Source organism: Aquarana catesbeiana, linkage group LG03, assembly GCF_042186555.1.
Source record: "Aquarana catesbeiana isolate 2022-GZ linkage group LG03, ASM4218655v1, whole genome shotgun sequence".
NCBI lineage: Eukaryota > Metazoa > Chordata > Amphibia > Anura > Ranidae > Aquarana > Aquarana catesbeiana.
In genome coordinates, this window is record NC_133326.1 from 189,409,025 (window position 1) to 189,428,579 (window position 19,555).

General features: G+C 44.2%; 1 protein-coding gene across 2 annotated transcripts in view; it reads left to right on the forward strand.

The window, feature by feature from the left end:
• The window catches only part of PIK3CG (phosphatidylinositol-4,5-bisphosphate 3-kinase catalytic subunit gamma), a 93,770-nt gene that overhangs the window by 36,631 nt on the left and 37,584 nt on the right, over positions 1-19,555 (forward strand). For both annotated transcript variants that reach the window (XM_073619658.1, XM_073619659.1), the window contains exons 3-4: positions 653-718; positions 13,266-13,491. In XM_073619658.1, the coding sequence (XP_073475759.1) occupies positions 653-718; positions 13,266-13,491 (292 nt within the window). The remainder of the gene's footprint in view (positions 1-652; positions 719-13,265; positions 13,492-19,555) is intronic.

The window sequence follows — 19,555 nt, forward strand, 5'->3', positions numbered from 1 at the left end:
CCAAAAAATATTTTGCCCCTTTTGCTCCAAATTTATTTTACCTAACTAACTTTGATGGAGGCTAGTTTAAAATTTAGATCATCAGAGAATAAATATCTGGTGATTCTACTAGTGCATATTATTTTTTTGTTCAGAATGGCAAAACTGTGCTGGCCAATCTGGAGCTGCCCTACAACAGAACAGGAAAGTAAAAGAAGGTTAATGAAAATAAATAACTATTAGTTTTATGGGCTTTTTGTAAAACAATTTTATAGATATTTAGAAGGATATTCTTTTTTTAACAAATAATCACATGACCGCCAGAGCATTTATTGTGCTCTGTGTGGTCCCAGCCAAATGACAAGAACACACTGCACTGACATGTGCAGTACACGTCACAATCTGGTAATGAGCCACATATCACCCACTGAGTTGCAGAGGACCTGGGAAAAGATCACATGAAGTTAATGAGTAGCTACAGTCCCCTAATAAAAAATTCAATAAAAATATACACATGCTCCTTTAAAAAACAATAATTTTTCTGAAAGCTAAGAACTATGTGCACAGTAAGAAAATGTTGTTGCCTAAGGTGAAATCCACACATTTTTCTATTGAATTGGCTTGTAAAAAAATATTCTGATTCAGTTATCTTCATTTTCTTTCTCATGTACAGGCTGTTAAGTTTGAGCCATACCATGACAGTGCTCTATCAAGGTTCCTGTTGAAGCGTGCATTGAGAGTAAGCTATGGATGGTGACTTATTTTATTTTTCATACATATATTCATCTTGGCAAGTCAGTGTCTTAGGTATGGTGCAGCTTCCTAGTTATATATAATGTAATGTCCATCCTTGCAGTGAATAGCAATTGGATTCTGTAGTTGCGTCGAAGACAAGTGGACAGCTGCAAGTAATGTTAACCTCAGAGCTCCTGGCAATGATCTCTGAGCTCCTGGCAATGCTGATCAATATTTTGTTTTTCTGCTTGAAACTCCCGCCAATCTGTAGCATGGGACATGCGGGCAGATGGAAAACGTACCTAAAGGGGAAGTTTGGTTAATTTTTTTTCTTCTACATAAACATTTTTATTAGAAATAGGAATCTGCACAACACAGAGTTCAAAAGCAGTAGCACTTCATTAAGGCAATCATAAATGATATTCATGCTCCGAGAAAACTCAGGAGACCATAATAGAGTACATATGAGGAATCATAAAGACAAGTAAAGTAAAAAGTTTTAGGCACTTTACACATGTATTGCATGACATAAGCACATCTTGTCCTTTTAAATAAGTAAAGGGGAAGGAAAAAAGAAAGACGAGAAAAAAGTAAAAAATATATATATATATATATATATATATATATATATATATATATATATATATATATATACAGTGGATGTAAAATGTCTGCACACCACTGTTAAAATGTTAGGTTTCTGTGATGTAAAAAAATGAGACAAAGATACCGTATATACTCGAGTATAAGCCGACCCGAATATAAGCCGAGGCACCTAATTTTACCAAAAAAACTGGGAAAACTTATTGACTCGAGTATAAGCCTAGGGGGAGAAATGCAGCAGCTACTGTAAGTGGAAAATAGGGTCAACATTGCCCATTTGCAGCCTCACTGTGGCCATCTGCATGCCTCAGCCTCACTGTGCCCATCTACATGCCTCAGCCTCACTGTGCCCATCTACATGCCTCAGCCTCACTGTGCCCATATGCATGCCTCAGCCTCACTGTGCCCATATGCATGCCTCAGCCTCACTGTCCTCAATTATGTAACACTGCATTTACTGTGGGGGTTTACAGGCATCTGCAGTGGGGTTTAATTGGCCATCAGGGAAAGCTCCCTGTCTCATGTACCTGATCTCCCGGCGCAGCCTGTGTCCATCTGGAGCCTTACGAACTCCTGGCTGTCCTGTCAAGGTTTCTGCCTGCAGTGTGGTAATGAAGGGTAATGGTCTGGGGGAGGACGGAAGGAATTCTCTAAGATCTCCTGATGTCCTGTCGAAAAAGGTCCCCCGGCGGATAATGCCCCGCCATACTGCGCAGGCGCAGTGCTTGCGCAGTACGAACCACACCGGAGCCGACAAAAATAGCCGAAGGTGAACAGCTGTAGTCTAGTCAGCGGCCGTGCAGTGTACCAAAGCCCCACCTCCTCCTCGTCCGTGACGAAACACTGACTCAGTTTGCCAGTAGGGAGTCTGTATTCAGCCTGTCACGGGCGAGGAGGAGGCGGGGCTTTGGTACACTGCACGGCCGCTGACTAGACTACATATCACAGCGCCGGGAGATCGTAAAGAATTAATTCCTTCCTTCCTCCCCCAGACCATTACCTTTCATTACCACACTGCAGGCAAAAACCTTGACAGGACAGCCGGGAGATCGTAAGACTTCAGATGGACACAGTGATGAAGGAGACTTGAGTATAAGCTGAGGGGGGCATTTTCAGCACAAAAAAAGTGCTGAAAAACTCGGCCTATACTCGAGTATACACGGTAAATCATTTCAGAACTTTTTCCACCTTTAATGTGACATAAAATGTACAACTCAGTTGAACAACAAACTGAAATCTTTTAGGTGGAGGGAAGTAAAAATAAAAAACTAAAAAATACGGTTGCATAAGTGTGCACAACCTTAAACTAATACTTTGTTGAAGCACCTTTTGATTTTATTCCAGCACTCAATCTTTTTGGGTATGAGCCTATCAGCATGGCACATCTTAGTGGCGGAGCGTCCATAAGGGCGCACGGATGCCGCCCCCTTTCTCTAGCCACCCCCTCTATGACCAATGGATAGATTCATGCATAGCATGAATCTATCCATGGCCGCCACTGCCACCCCCTATTCAGGCGCCCAGCCTCTTTTCGGGCGCTGGGCGCCTGAATTACAGCAGCGGGGGGTGTTTTTGAAGCACCTGATTAGAGCCATATAGGCTCTAATAGGTGTCAAAAAAGGTAACCTGCAAGCGCCTTGCTTGTTGCTCGCAGTTCACCCAGGTGTGTTAGAACAGCAAATTAATATTTGCTTTCCTAACACTGAACCGCCTCTCCGCCAGTCAGGTGCTCGGGTCTGTTACCTGTCAGCTGATTGGCTGAAGCGACATGCGCCTATCAGGAGGAGAGGACGGGAGGAGAGGACGGGAGGGGACTCATGGAGATGCATGGAGAACACTGCTTACTGCCACCCAACCGAGACTGGGTAAGTGCCAGGCAGGCGGCGAGTGGGCTTGGGTGGGTCAGAGTGGCGGCATTCCATGGCAATGTGGCAACATTTGATGGCACAGTGGCCGCATTTGATGGGCACAGTGGCAGAATTTGATTGGCACAGTGGCAGAATTTGATGGGCACAGTGGCTGCATTTGATGGGCACAGTGGCAGCATTTGATGGCACAGTGGCAGCATTTGATGGGCACAGTGGCAGCATTTGATGGGCATAGTGGCTGCATTTGATGGCACAGTGGCAGCATTTGATGGGCACAGTGGCTGCATTTGATGGCACAGTGGCATCATTTGATGGCACAGTGGCAGCATTTGATGGGCACAGTGGCAGCATTTGATAGTACAGTGGCTGCAATTGATAGTACAGTGGCTGCAATTGATGGCACAGTGGCTGCGTTTAATGGGCACAGTGGCTGCAATTGATGTTTTTATTTCAAAAATTTTCAGTTTGTTTGCGCCCCCCAAAAAAATTTTGAGCACCAGCCACCACTGGCACATCTTGACTCTTGATCACCCCACAGATTTTCAATCGGATGCAGGTCTGGGCTCTGGCTGGGCCCTTCCAAAACTTTAATCTTCTTCTGGTGAAGCCATTCCTTTGTTGATTTGGATGTATGCTTTGGGTTGTTGTCATGCTGAAAGATGAAGTTCCTTTTCATGTTCAGCTTTCTAGCAGAAGCCTGAAGGTTTTGTGCCAATATTGACTGGTATGTTGAACTGTTCATAATTCCCTCTACCTTGACTAAGGCCCCTGTTCCAGCTGAAGAAAAACAACCCCAAAGCATGATGCTGCCACACCATGCTTCACTGTGGGTATTGTGTTCTTTTGGTGATGTGCAGTGTTGTTTTTGCGCCAAACATATCTTTTGGAATTATGGCCAAAAAGTTCAATCTTGGTTTCAGCAGACCATAAAACATTTTCCCACATGCTTTTGGGAGACTTCAGATGTGTTTTTGCAAAAAAATAGCCAGGCTTGGATGTTTTTCTTCATAAGAAAAGGCTTCAGTCTTGCCACTCTACCCCATAGCCCAGACATATGAAGAATATGGGAGATTGCTGTCATATGTACCACACAGCTAGTACTTGCCAGATATTCCTGCAGCTCCTTTAATGTTGCTGTAGGCCTCTTGGCAGCCTCCCTGATCAGTTGTCTTATCGTCTTTTCATCAATTTTGGAGGGACGTCCAGTTCTTTGTAATGTCACTGTTGTGCCATAGTTTCTCCACTGGATGATGACTGTCTTCACTGTGTTCCATGGTATATCTAATGCCTTGGAAATTCTTTTGTACCCTTCTCCTGACTGATACCTTTTAACAATGAGATTCCTCTGATGCTTTGGAAGCTCTCTGTGGACCATGGCTATTGCTGTAGAATGGTAATAAGAAAGACCTACTAGAACAGCTGAACTTTATTTGGGGTTAATCAGAGGCACTTGAACATGAGTTTGAATGTGATTGCTTAATTCTGAACACAGCTACATCCCCAGTTATAAGAGGGTGTGTACACTTATGCAACCACTTTATTTTAGTTTTTAATTTTTACTTCATCTAAAATATTTCAGTTTGTTGTTCAACTGACTTGTACAGTTTATAGGTCACATTAAAGGTGGAAAAAGTTCTGAAATTATTTATCTTTGTATCACTTTTTTACATCACAGCAACCTGACATTTTAACATTTAGGGGTGTGTAGACTTTATATATCCATTTTGTATTTTTTTTCAAAATAACCAAAAATGAAAAACGCCTGTAAACGAAACGTGATTTACCGCGTTTAGCCAGGTTCATAAGCGTTTGGCGCTTGAAATGCCTCTAAACTCAGCGTCTGAACCCATTTTTTTTTTTTTTCAAATATAATTTTTATTGAATTTTTGACAGGGAAAAGAGAAAACAAAAACAAATACGAAAAAAAAAAGCATATCATAATCGATATAATACATCCGTGGTCTTTCTATTAGCATTCTGACAAATACCGTCATCATATATCCTTTCCATTAAAGTGTTCCATTCTATCTGCATGGAAACTGGCCTATGACATCATTTATCCTCTTTAGATTCGTGAATCCGTCTTTGTAGTCCATAGGTATATTAACCACCATACAGTATTACAATATAACCGGAATGACATCTTCCCAATATTTGCTTATTCTTACATAATTCCATCATAGTTGGTGTGAATGGAAAGTTGTCTGTTACTGAAATAATAGACCACTTATTGCACAGAGAAAAGAAAAAAAATATATATATAAGAAGTAAAGGCAGAGTGGAAGGGGTGAGAAAGGGAGGGGGGGGGGAGGGTTATAGATAGACGCAAGCGCGATGGATCCGGCCAAGGTTCTATCCCGTAGCCGCTACCTAGTCAAGGGGTTCTCAAGAATTTAGTAAGGTTTGTCCTTCATCTGAGAAAATATATATGTTCCAGGATAACCAGTTTCTTGAATGTTTGTCTTGTTTGTGTTGGGCAGTCAGTATTAGGTCTTCCATCTTTTTGATTTCTTCAACTCTACGTAGCCACATTCCCACCGTAGGGGGTGTACTCTGTTTCCACAGTGCTGGAATACAGGACTTCGCTGCATTGAGCAGATGTCTGACCACTGACTTTTTATATGATTTAATTGGGGCTGAGGTGGCATGTAACAGAAAAACGGCTGGATCTCTTTGCGTTATGTGATTCGTGAATTTTTTAACAATTGTCTCTACTGCTACCCAAAACTGCTGTACTAGTGAACAGGTCCAAAAAATGTGTAGGAGCGTCCCCTCCTCAGAACCGCACCTCCAGCATCTATCAGAAGTGCCGGGGAAAAATTTGTGTAATAATTGAGGTGTGTAATACCATCTAGTCAGAATTTTGTAATTTGTCTCCTGAATTTTTGTACAGATGGATGATTTCAGTGTAAGTTGAAGTATGTTTTGTGTTTGTGCTGCTGTAAAATTACATTTTAGATCCTGTTCCCATTTTCGTAAAAATAACAAGTCTGGTTGTTCAGTCGGTGTGTTGAGTAGCGAGTATGTCTTGGAGAGCACCTGAGGCAGAGTGCCCTCCCCTCTACAGTATTCTTCTAGCGTCGTCATATCACGCTTATATCGCATCGGTTCTGGTATTGAGTAAAGGAAATGGTGTAGCCGAATCGCTTTCCAAAATGACAATTGAAAACCCCCGTTATCATTCGTCAGAGACTGAATTGAGGTCCAGTGGTCGTCTTCCACATAATGTGATGCACAGTCTTTACCTGCCTCCCAGAGCGTCTCATAGTTTGAATAGTCTAGCCCTGGTTCGAACGCTGGATTCCCCAGAATAGGGAATAAGGGGGATTGTTTGGAGGTCAATGAAGTGTTTTTAAGTATATTTAACCCTACTGACAGCGTGGCACCAATGGTCGGGTGTGAAGTCATGTCCCTAGGTAATTTATCGTAGCACCAGATAGCCCCCTTCAAGGGTATATTAACCTGATGGTTCTCTACTTGGATCCATAGTTTGGTTTTGTCGTGTCTGTTCCAGTCAATGATCCTCCCTAGGTGCACAGCTTGATAATAGTGCTTTGCGTCCGGGAGGGCGAGACCTCCATAATGTTTCGGTAGAGTCAAATAGCATCTTTTTAGTCTAGGCTTAGAGTGTGACCACACAAATTTTATAAATAGGGAATGTATTTGTTTAAAATAGTTACCGGGGATTCTTATAGGTAAGGCTTGAAATAGGTATAGAAATTTTGGGAGAATGCACATCTTGATTAGATTGCATCTCCCAAACCATGAGTGAAGACCTTTGCCCCACTCTGCGAGTAACTCTTTAACTGTGCTCAGGATTGGAGGGAAGTTCAGTTCAAATGTGCGTTTCAGATCCCTGGGTATGTTAGTGCCCAGGTACTTGAAGTGACTGTCTGACCACTTGAAATTGAATTTGGACTTCAGAGAGGAAAGTTGTTCCATCGGCATATTGATTCCCATTGCTGCTGATTTGTCAAAATTAATCTTTAGGTTGGACATGTTCCCGTATCTCCGAAATTCTTTAATTAAATTTGGGAGGGAGATAATCGGATTGGTTAAGGAAAATAGAAGATCATCCGCGTATGCGGAAATCTTGTATTGTCTGTGCCCTATGGAAATCCCAGAGATATCTGGGTTCCTGCGTATCGTGTTTAGAAAGGGTTCGAGTACCAGGGCAAAAAGAAGGGGTGACAGCGGGCATCCTTGTCTGGTACCATTAGAGATATTAAAAGGAGCAGACAGGATTCCATTAGCCTTGACCCTAGCCGTAGGTAACGAGTAAACATTAGAGATCCATTGCAACATGTGGTTACCTAATCCGATATGCTTGAGGACTGCTGTCATAAATTCCCAGCTCACCCGATCAAATGCTTTCTCAGCATCTGTGCTGAGAAAGGTACAAGGCGCTTTAGATACATTAGCTCTATGGATCAAATTAAGGACTTTTGTGGTGTTGTCCCTAGCTTCACGCGTAGGGACAAAACCCACCTGGTCTAAGTGTATCAGGTTAGTCATATGTTGGGATAATCTATTTGCCAAGATTTTGGTGAGGAGTTTAAGATCTATATTTAGAAGAGATATGGGCCTGTAGCTACCACAGGCCGCGGGATCTTTCCCTTCCTTAGGTATAAGGGATATGTGCGCGCTTAATGTGTCTCTCTGCAAGTGGCCCCCTTCCGTAAGCTTGTTAAATAGTTTCAACATACGTGGGCCTAGAATCGGCAGCAGAGTCTGGTAGTACTGCAGAGTCAAGCCGTCCGGACCCGGAGCTTTACCTGGTTTCATGTTTTTAATTGCGCCTTGTAGTTCTACCATTGTGATGGGTTCTTCTAGGGCAGCTGCATCTTCTGCTGATAGTTTGGGGGTATTAGCTAGAGAAAGATATTCCCTTATTGCGGTGTCAGTGACTCCTGACTTCGGGAGGTTATATAAGGAGGAGTAAAAATTTTTAAATTCATCTGCTATTTGCGTGGGTGTCGCCCTTTTTTGCCCTGATGGGGATATGATTTGTGGTATATATGCGCGTAACCTCTGTTGTCTAACTGCCCTTGCAAGAATTTTCCCACATTTATTCCCCGATTCATAGGTGAGTTTTCTACACGCTTGTAAAGCTGCTTTCGCTTGGTAATGTAATATATCTACCGTCTGTCTGCGTAATGTAAGGAGTTCTGTTTCTATGGATGTGGTCGGGTTTTGTTTATGTGTTTTTTCTAAATCGTGGGTTTTCTGTAATAGAATTAATAACTGTTTCTCCCGTTCCCTTTTGATATGTGCACCTTGTTTAATCAGGATTCCTCTGATCACAGACTTATGGGCTTCCCAGAGTATCCCAGGGTCACAATTGTCAATATCATTCGTCTGAAAATAAAATTTAAGTTCTTTTGTGACATCAGCTAACACTGTGGGGTCCTGAAGTAAACTTTCGTTTAGTCGCCAAAATCTTGATTTTGTCGTCGCTGTTCGTGAGAGGGAATATTTCAGGGTAATAGGAGCATGGTCAGACCAGGTGATTGTGCCTATGTCGACTCTGTCTATTGCCTCCAGTTGGTTATGAGGCAAAAGAAAAAGATCGATGCGGGAATATGATTTGTGTGGTGATGAGAAGAATGTATAATCCCTCTCTCCGGCGTGTAAAAGTCTCCATACGTCAATCAGTCTGGTCTCATGTAGTGTCTTGGTGATTCGTTTGTGTACACCCCTCCGGAGAGAGGACGTTCCATTTGATGTGTCTACCGATGGGCACAGAGGAACATTAAAATCGCCGCCTAGTATTAGTTGTCTTTCTGCAAAAGGTAGCAGTTCGTTCAATGTTTTGGATATGAAAATATCCTGTCTGTCATTTGGGGCGTATACAGTCGCTAGAGTCACCAGTACATCACCAATCAGTCCTTTGAGAAACACATATCTCCCCTCTGTGTCAATTCTGGTGTCTCTACAGGTCCAGGGCACATTCCCCGAGATCAGTATAGACACTCCCTTTGATTTGGCTGAGGGATTGGTAGCGTGGTATGTAGTTGGGAAACATCGGTTTCTCAAACACATCGGTGCACCCGTCTTAAAGTGAGTCTCCTGGATAAACGCCACATCTGCTTTAGATCTTTTAAGATCATTTAGGAGCATGCGACGCTTTTCCGGCACATTCAGCCCTTTGGTGTTTAGGGTATAGATAGTAATTTGATCCATCGCGCTCACGCCAGTAAAAAAAAAAAAAAAAAAAAAAATTTTTTTCTTTACAAAGAAAAAAAAAAGGGGGGGGGGGAGGGGGGGGCAGTAATGAAGTAGGGAATGGAAGACTTGAAGGAGCAGGGGGAGGAAAAGGAAAAGGTAAAAAGAATAAGAGCAAAGAGAGCTCTAGAAACAAAACAAAAACAATGAAAAGGGGTGAACGATCAAACCAAAAGATCGTCCTACACGTACTAGTTGTCGTTAGGCAACTAGGTGCAATTCCTTGCAATGAAACACACTCCAGTTATCACCGGGAAGGTGTTTCGGCCTAATGGGGATGAGGTTAGACTACGACCGGGGGAGCTAATCCCGGCCCGCCCCCTCCCCTACCCTTACATATAAGATAGGCATGTAAGCATTGTAACCATCACAAACCTTATTAAATGAACAGATAAGGTAAAACACCAACCATATTCTTATTATTGGTAACTTCTTATCTATCTGCATCCCTTGTATTGTCTGCCCCCAATCTTATCCTTCATTGCTATTGCCATATAACTGAGCAAATTCCAACTGGCCCTTCTTACAACAATCTAATTAGTGTTTCCCTCCTCCCTCCATACCGATCACTCTTACTCAAAATATAAATGTTCTGTTTTCCCTCTCCCCCCTCCCCAGTTGACCTTCCTCCCGCAATACTGATATGCAATCGTGGCTTACAGTGATCCCTAAGTTTTCAAATTCCTGAGAAAAAGTTCCCTGCGGTAATACACAGACATATTTAAAGTGTGCGTAACTTAGTGCAAGATAGTTCCAAGAGAGAAAACACACTGGTGTGGAACCAGGATAGAACATTTCCGGCACAGGGAGCAGTGACATATTGATACACAATATTCCCAATACTGATTGTCCATTGCGTAGCGTGGAGACAGGGTTGGGAGAAATTAACTCCTGCCGTCCGTATGGCACAGGCAGAGTCACCATCAAAACCCCTTCATCAATAGAAAGTTCCTTATTCCAGGGACTACCATTAGGGGGTGCAGTGTTAACCTGACTCAATTCCAGGACTCCTTCTCCAACTTCCCTGGTCACAACAGTAACCATATCCTGTCCCAAGTAGCCAGATTAGTGGGGGGGGATGGCTCATATCTGCAACTCTGAGGGGAGGACAGTCGGTTCTTTTGGTATGTTGTTAGGGGAGTTCAGACTACACAGCCTTAAGAATGGGGCCTTAAGCGGTGAACAGTAAAATATGAAAAATAAGAAAAATAAGAAATCCAAACAAACGTGGATAAAAAGGCAAAAGTCAAAGCATCTGGGGCAACATACATATTCTCACCACAACAGACGACTCTAGGTTTCTCTGTCTTCTGCTGGAGACGTGATCCTTGATCTGCGTTGAGTGCGTTGTGGTCTTGCTGAGCCTGGCCTTCTCAGATTTGGACCTCCTGGGCGGTTAGCAAATCTTGGGATCAGTTGAAGCCAGTCTGGAACCGTTACTGGATCGGTTTCTAGAAAATCAAACAGTGTAGGAAGTTCCGCATAGGATCGTAAGGTGAAAAATTGTGATCTCTTCTTGAAAGTCACCGATATGGGGTATCCCCAGCGATACGTGACGCCCGCGCGTTGGGCCAACTCAAGCACTGGCTTCAACATCGCTCTGCGCTGCAGGGTGGCTCTGGAAAGATCAGGCATGATCCGGATAGATGCACCGTCAAATTCCACATCTCTCATCTCCCATGCTTTCCGCAGGATGATCTCTTTATGGGTGTACTGGTGTACTCTGCAGATCACATCTCTTGGGCGGTTCGGATCCGTTGATTTCGGCCCCAGCACCCTGTGAATCCGGTCAAAGGACATCGTCGCAGGAAAGTCCGCTCTTGCTATGTCTCTGAAGATGGCTATAGCAGTAGCTGTGAGATCCTCTGTACCCGTGGCTTCGGGTAGGCCCCTTATACGCAGGTTGTTCCTCCTGCTGCGATCTTCAATTTCTTCTAGGTGAAGTTGCTGGTTCAATAGTGATTTTGTTTGATTTGCTTGGATATCTTCCACTTGCTTTAGGTGCTGTGTAAGTTCCGTTACTGTGGCTTCTCCTGCACCCATGCGATCTGAGAGTGCTGTGATGTCGGTGCGCACTGCTGCTATGTCTCTGCGGTGTGAGGCTTCCAGCCTGCTGGCTAGAGATTCAAAGTCTGCTCTGGTAGGTATTGCTCTCAACAGTGCTCTCAGCTCCTCATCCGCGTGCAGGGTCAGGGGTGTATTATGTGAGACCTGTGTGTCTTGGATGACATCCCTGAGCAGCAGAGGGGTAGAGATGGCTCCATCCGATGTACAGGGTGCCATGGACGGTGTTGGTGAGCAGTGCTGTGAGGTACTCATAAGCTCTGTTGTCCGGAGCAACAGAGGTGTAGTAATGTCTCTATCAGATGCACCGGGGGCCATGGGCTGCGTCAGTGAGCAGTGCTGTGGGGTACTCACATGTTCGTTCGTCTGCATGGCGGCCGCCATCTTTGAAGCGGGGGATGGGTCACTGGGGTCCGAAAGATATTGTCTGATGGCTCCGTTCTGCTGTGTTTTTGGCGGTGGTCTTTTATGTTGTCGGTTGCTCTTTCCTCTGCGTCTTCCAGCAGAGTACATGCCGCTGATTAAATGCTGGTATGACTGGTTTAAGGGCAGGAAAGGCCGGGGCGGACCGGGAGCCGCTCAGAAGCGTGTCTTCACACGGCCATGTCCAGACCACGCCCCAGAAAGGTCTTTTATAAACATGATGGGGTCATTGATCAGTAGCCCTGTGGACTTGTATAGTATTTGTGGGGGGGTGATTGTTAGGGCAAGTGGATCCTGGTGCTCCGTGAAAGGATGGCCAGCCGGGTATCATAGGACAGTCAACAAACACTTGTAGTCTCCCCCCTTCACAGTGACAGGCAGGCAGAGGCCAGGTATGATGGGTGGTATATCAGGGGTGCCAGTGTGCAGAAGGCCCTGAGCAGTGTGGCAAATGCAGCAGCCAGTGGGGCACACTAAGCTATCCAATACCTTGGGTCAGTCAGGCAGTCTCTGGTAATGTCTCAGGCCCTGGCAGGGACCAGGGTGTTTGCCCAGGCAGGTGAGGAAAGGGGGCCTGTAAATAGCTGTGGGCCTGACCGGTCCCGATGACCTCCGGTGGGGATGCGGCCTCAGGAAAGAGCGGGGATCCACAGGCCTCACTAGGCCGCACTAGGCCGGACCAGGCTGCGGCCGCCACGAGCGTCCCAGGAGCCCAGCAGAGCCACCGGACCGTGCCTGATGCACAGGGGGATAGTCTGTGTGTGTGGATGAGGGTCCCCTTACCTCCGGATCCGTCCGGATTGCGATCCCTCTGGGAGGCCCTGGGCCGGCAAGATGGCGGCGGCCGCGGGAGTCCGGAGGCCTCTTGTAGGCCAGATTTCTCTGAAATATCCCCGGATAGTATAGCAGGGAGTCCCGGTGATTAGCCTGGCGGCTTTTTGTTGAGTTTTTTGGGGTGTAAATACACGGATGCCGGTGGATTAGCCAGCAGGGCTCTGGAGCTCTCCACCAAGACGTCCGTCGCCGCTCGCATCCGGACACGCCCCCTGAACCCATTTTTTTGCGTTCCAAAAAAAGCCTCTAAACTCAACTGCCTAGAAACAACTATAAACGACCCTGTGTACATCTACTGATAAGATAACAGAGGAGAGTTCAGGAGCAGTTGAAAAAAATGCCCAACTGCTCCTAAATGTCAGCAGTGTACATGAGGCCTTAGAGAAGTTAAAGGGAAGTTCCACAGAAATACATAGATAACAGAACAAAACAATATTTTTCCTTGCTTGTAGTTATAATATAGTTTGTTTCAATTTACTGCATGAACAAAAATCTGTTTTAAAGACAATTTTCAAAATGTGGTTCTTTTTGCAGAGCAAGAGAATTGGTCACTTCTTGTTCTGGTTTCTGAGAAGTGAGATTGCGCAGTCAATGCATTATCAGCAGAGGTTTGCTGTCATTCTGGAAGCTTACCTAAGAGGTTGTGGAACTGCTATGCTAAATGACTTCATTAAACAGGTTCAAACTACTGAAGTCTTACATAAAGTCACCATGGAGATTAAAAGTGTCTCTGCTGAGAAGTACGATGTTACCTCACAAGGTAAATGCTGATTACTATTTCTTAGTAGGTTGCATATTGTAATGTAGTACAGTTCAACAGACCTTCTGTGATTCAAATTGGCCAATGAGCAGCAGATTATAAATTATATATGCTATCCAAGTTATGCCTAGACATTTGATTGTGTGCCACTTAACCACTTAAGCCCCGGACCATTTTGCTGGCCAAAGACCAGAGCACTTTTTGCGATTCGGCACTGCGTTGCTTTAACTGACAATTGCGCGGCCATGCGACGTGGCTCCCAAACAAAATTGACGTCTTTTTTTTCCCACAAATAGAGCTTTCTTTTGGTGGTATTTGATCACCTCTGCGGTTTTTATTTTTTGCGCTATAAACAATAAATAGCGACAATTTTGAAAAAAACGCATTATTTTTTGCTTTAATAAATATCCCCCAAAAATATATAAAAAACCTTTTTTTTTTCCTCAGTTTAGGCCCATACGTATTCTTCTACATATTTTTGGTAAAAAAAATCGCAATAAGCGTTTATTGATTGGTTTGCACAAAAGTTATAGAGTCTACAAAATAGGGGATAGTTTTATGGCATATTTATTAATACTTTTTTTTTTACTAGTAATGGCGGCGATCGGCGATTTTTATCGTGACTGTGACATTATGGCAAACACGTCGGACAATTTTGGTGCGATTTTGGGACCATTCACATTTATACATCGATCAGTGCGATTACATTTGCATTGATTACTGTGCAAATGTGACTGGCAGTGAAGGGGTTAACACTAGGTGGCGCTGTAGGGGTTAATTGTGTCCTAGGGATGTGTTCTAACTGTAGGGGGGATGGGCTAGCTGTGACATATCACTGATCGCCGCTTCCAATCACAGGGAGCAGAGATCAGTGACACTGTCACTAGGCAGAACGGGGAGATGTTTGTTCACATTAGCATCTCCCCGTTCTTCCTCTCCGTGAGACGATCGCAGGTATCCCCGCGGACATGAAGTCGCGACCCGACTCACGGAGCTCCCGGCCGGCGGGACCCGGTTAAAGACTTGAAGTATAACTAAAGATAAAATGTATTTTTAAATTTGTATGGAGTGGAGAAGGATTATAATTAGGGATGAGTTGAACACCCCCCAGTTCGGTTCACAGCAGAACATACGAACAGACAAAAAATTTGTTCGAACACGCGAACACCATTAAAGTCTATGGGACACGAACCAGACAAATTAAAAGTGCTAATTTTAAGGGTTAATAAAGTTATTGTCATAAAAGTGTTTGGGAATCTGGGTCCTGCCCCAGGGGACATGTATCAATGCAAAAAAATGCCCCCCAGTCCATTACCAGGACCTTTGGGTCTGGTATGAATATTAAGGGGAACCCAGAACCAAAATGTAAAAAAAAAAATTGCGTGGGGGTACCCCCACATTCCATACCAGGCCCTTCAGATCTGGTATGGATATTAAGGGGAACCCTGCGCCAATTTTTTTTTTACAAAATGGCGTAGGGGTCCCCCTCAAAATCCATACCAGACCCTTCAGGTCTGGTATGGATTTTAAGAGTAACCCCGTGCTAAAATTTAAAAATAAATGGTGTGGGGGGTCCCTCCCAAAATCCATACCAGACCCTTATCTGAGCACGCAACCTGGCAGGCCACAGGAAAATAGGGGGGGACGAGAGAGCGCCCTCCCTGAACTGTACCAGGCCACATGCCCTCAACATGGGGAGGGTGCTTTGGGGTAGCCCCCCAAAGCACCTTGTCCCCATGTTGATGGGGACAAGGGCCTCATCCCCACAACCCTTGCCCGGTGGCTGTGGGGGTCTGCAGGCGGGGGACTTATCGGAATCTGGAAGCCCCCTTTAACAAGGGGACCCCCAGGTCCCCCCCGTTTGAAATGGTAACGGGTACATTGTACCAGTACCATTTCACAAAAAAAGTGTCAAAATGTTAAAAAAAAAACAAGACACATCTTTTGACAAGTCCTTTATTAAAAAATAAAAATGTCCCACGAAGTCCATTCATCTTCTTCTATGGCTCTGCCGATGGACCGAAAAATAAAATAAAAAAGATCCGCCTCTATGGGAGGCACCCGCCTTATGACGCTTCAGCGCAGATGACAGTTCTTTTATAAGTGAGGGCGGGGCCACCCGGTGACGTACCCGGGTGGCCCCGCCCCCCTCTGACACCACAGAAGATGAATGGACTTTGTGGGACATTTTTTTTTTATTTCTTAATAAAGGACTTGTCAAAAGGTGTGTCTTGTTTTTTTTTAACCTTTGGAAACTTTTTTTGTGAAATGGTACCGGTACAATGTACCTGTTACCATTTCAAATGGGGGGCCAGGATCTGAGGGCCCCCTTGTTAAAGGGGGCTTCCAGATTCCAATAAGCCCCCCGCCCGCAGACCCCCACAACCATCGGGCAAGGGTTGTGGGGATGAGGCCCTTGTCCCCATCAACATGGGGACAAGGTGCTTTGGGGGGCTACCCCAAAGCACCCTCCCCATGTTGAGGGCATGTGGCCTGGTACAGTTCAGGGGGGGCGCTCTTTCGTCCCCCCCTCTTTTCCTGCGGCCTGCCAGGTTGCGTGCTCGGATAAGGGTCTCGTATGGATCTTTGGGGGGACCCCCACGCCATTTTTTTTATTTTGGCATGGGGTTCCCCTTAAAATCAGGTCTGGTATGGATTTTGAGGGGGACCCCTACGCCATTTTTTTAAAAAAAATTTGGTGCAGGGTTCCCCTTAATATCCATACCAGACCTGAAGGGCCTGGTATGGAATTTGGGGGGAACCCCACACAATTTTTTTTACATTTTGGTTCGGGGTTACTCTTAATATTCATACCAGACCCAAAGGGCCTGGTAATGGACTGGGGGGGATCCAATGCCGTTTTTTTCAGTGACTTTTATCTGTATTGCCGGGACCCGACAATTCAATATAGCCACGAGTAATTTTAAATGACTTTTTTTCATTTAGAAATGTCATTTTGTGCAGGGACTGCAGGGACTGTTCTAAACACGGGAAAAATGCGCCACTTTACAGGCATACTATAGACACCCCCCAGGTACGAAATTTAAAGGAATATTTCACTTTTATTGTTTCACTTTAAACATTATTAAAATCACTGCTCCCGAAAAAACGGCTGTTTTTAAAACTTTTTTTTGCATTGATACATGTCCCCTGGGGCAGGACCCAGGTCCCCAAACACTTTTTATGACAATACCATGCATATAAGCCTTTAAAATTAGCACTTTTGATTTCTCCCATAGACTTTTAAAGGGTGTTCCGAGGCTTTCGAATTTGCCGAGAACACCCCAAATTGTTCGCTATTCGGCGAACACCCGATGTTCGAGTCGAACTTACGTTCGACCTGAACATCGGGCTCATCCCTAATTATAATAGAAGTCAGATTTTTATTGTTGTTCGTGCCCCCATTAGGGAGATTCATCCTCTCTATTTGTCCTGCTTACCATTATCTTCGAAAGTAAAAGAAAATCCCAAAACAGTAATAGAGGTGAAATCTTTCAATGAGGACACTGGTTGTGGTGACTGGTGACAACTGGAGATTCCCTCTCTTTGAAGAGATTTCCTCTTACTTCCTGTTTTGGCTATGGGACAGAAAGTGAAGGGAAATCCCCTATAAATGGGATACAGAAAACCTGACAAAATTGCATTTAATTCTAGTTTAATCACTAGCCGACCAGCGTGCGACGATGTACGTCAGCACAATGGCACAGCTGGGCAAATGGGCGTACAGGTACGTCCCCTTTAAATTGCGGCATTGTGGGCGCGCGCGCACCCGCCGCGTACTCCGTGCCCACCGGTCCCGCAGGCTCGATGTCCACTGGGGGCCCGCGGTCGTGTCACAGAGTGAAAGAACGGGGAGATGCCTTTGTAAACAAGGCATTTCCCTGTTCTGCCTAGTGACATGACAGGGATCTACTGCTCCCTGTCATCGGGAGCAGTGATCGCTGTCATGTTAGTGGTAGCCCATCCCCCCCACAGTTAAAATCACTCCCTAGGACACACTTAACTCCTTGATCGTCCCCTATTGTTTAACCTCTTCCCTGCCAGTGTTATTTAGACAGTAATCGGTGCATTTTTATAGCACTGATCGCTGTATAAATGACAATGGTCCCAAAATAGCATCAAAAGTGTCGCAGTCATGATAAAAATCACAGATCACCACCATTACGAATAAAAAAAATTAATAATAAAAATGCCATAAATCTATCCCCTATTTTGTAGACGCTATAACTTTTGCGCAAACCAATCAATATACGCTTATTGCGATTTTTTTTTTTTTTTTTTTTACCAAAAATATGTAGAAGAATACATATCAGCCTAAACTGAGAAAGAAATTAGTTTTTTTATATATTTTTTTGAAGATATTTATTATAGCATAAAGTAAAAAATATTGCTTTTGTTTCAATATTGTCGCTCTTTTTTTGTTTATAGCGCAAAAAATAAAAACCGCCGAGGTGATCAAATACCACCAAAAGAAAGCTCTATTTGTGGGGAAAAAAAAGACATCAATTTTGTTTGGGTGCAATGTCGTACGACCGTGCAATTGTCAGTTAAAGCAACGCAGTGCCAAATCACAAAAAGTGCTCTGGTCAGGAAGGGGGTAAATCCTCCTGGGGCTGAAGTGGTTAAAGAGAAATTCCAATTTTGTTGAAAAAAAAAACCTCTGGGTGATCAAAGTTCATTGTAAGGATTTTAACAAACTTTGTAGTAGATTCCTACCCTTAGTTACTGTTAAAAATAACTGTCGGTTTCACCGGACTAATCATATATACATTTTGAATCGGAGGGACTGGTTCATTATGAATTAGCTGATGTACTCTCTGTCTTCTAATGAGAAGAGCTGCAGTGTCTGACACACTTTAGAAGTGATTAATGCCGCGTACACACAGCCGGACTTCCCGACAGAAAAAGTCCGATGGGAGCTTTTGGTCGGACATTCTGACCGTGTGTATGCTCCATCGGACTTTTTCTGTCAGCATTTCCGACAGACTCAGATATAGAACAGGTTCTAAATCTTTCCGTCGGAAATGGCGACGGAATTTAGCCCGTTGGCAAGTCCGTTCGTGTGTATGCGGCATTACTCTCAGGAAGTATCTCACAAAAACATATATTTCTGTTGAAAGGGGTGCCTAAAATCTGGCTTGTGTTTATTGGAAACTGTTAAAATCAGTGAGCCAATAACACAAGCAGTAAATGATGTTTTTTGGAGACCAGCTGTATACAGAACGCCTCCAGGTTACCATACTGCACTGAATATTAGAGAAAATATTAGAGAAAATTAATAGCGCTGCCTGAATAGGAAAGATAATTGTATTTTGTTTTGTTATGAATGATTTTTCCATAGATATTAACCTTTCACTGACGACAGAATACATACATACAGCAGCGGGAAAAGTGGGGTTTAATGCCCAGCAGCCCCATATGTCTGCAGCTGCTTTGAAATCAAAAATTGTGAGGGAGAATTCCGTTGATATCACTTTTCTGTGCAAAGATATTTTGGCTGCCTTCAACTGTTTTCTTTTCGTATATGAAACAAATTCTTTGTTAATGAGTGTGAATTATTTGATTATTAAAAGATAAACTCTAGATAATGGGGGACATTTATCAGAACTGTAGAATCTTGAGCAGATGTGCATGGCAACCATTCAGCTTCTATTTTCAGCTTGTTTAGTTAAAACAGAGTTCCAGGCAAAAATTAAACTCCTTAGAAAACGAAACCACACCCCCCCCCCCCCCCCCTCATTTTTGGATACTTTTTTTTCATACCTTTTTCTTCTATTTTCTTTGGGCTTCCGTCCCATAGGGCCGCGGTGACATACGTCACTTCCGCAGTTTTATTTTGCCCTCTTCCTTCCCATTTGTCGCCTTCTGGGACCTGTGTGTCTGTGGAACTTTTCAAAAGGCACTAGAAAACAGCCTGTGAAGCCGCAAGGCTTCGCTTCCTGTTTCCCTTAGTAGGGATGCCGGTGCCTGCACCCAGAGCCGATGGACGTGATGGGCTCTCTGGAAAGGTAAGTGTCCTTGTAATAAAAGTCAGCAGCTACAGTATTTGTAGCTGCTGACTTTT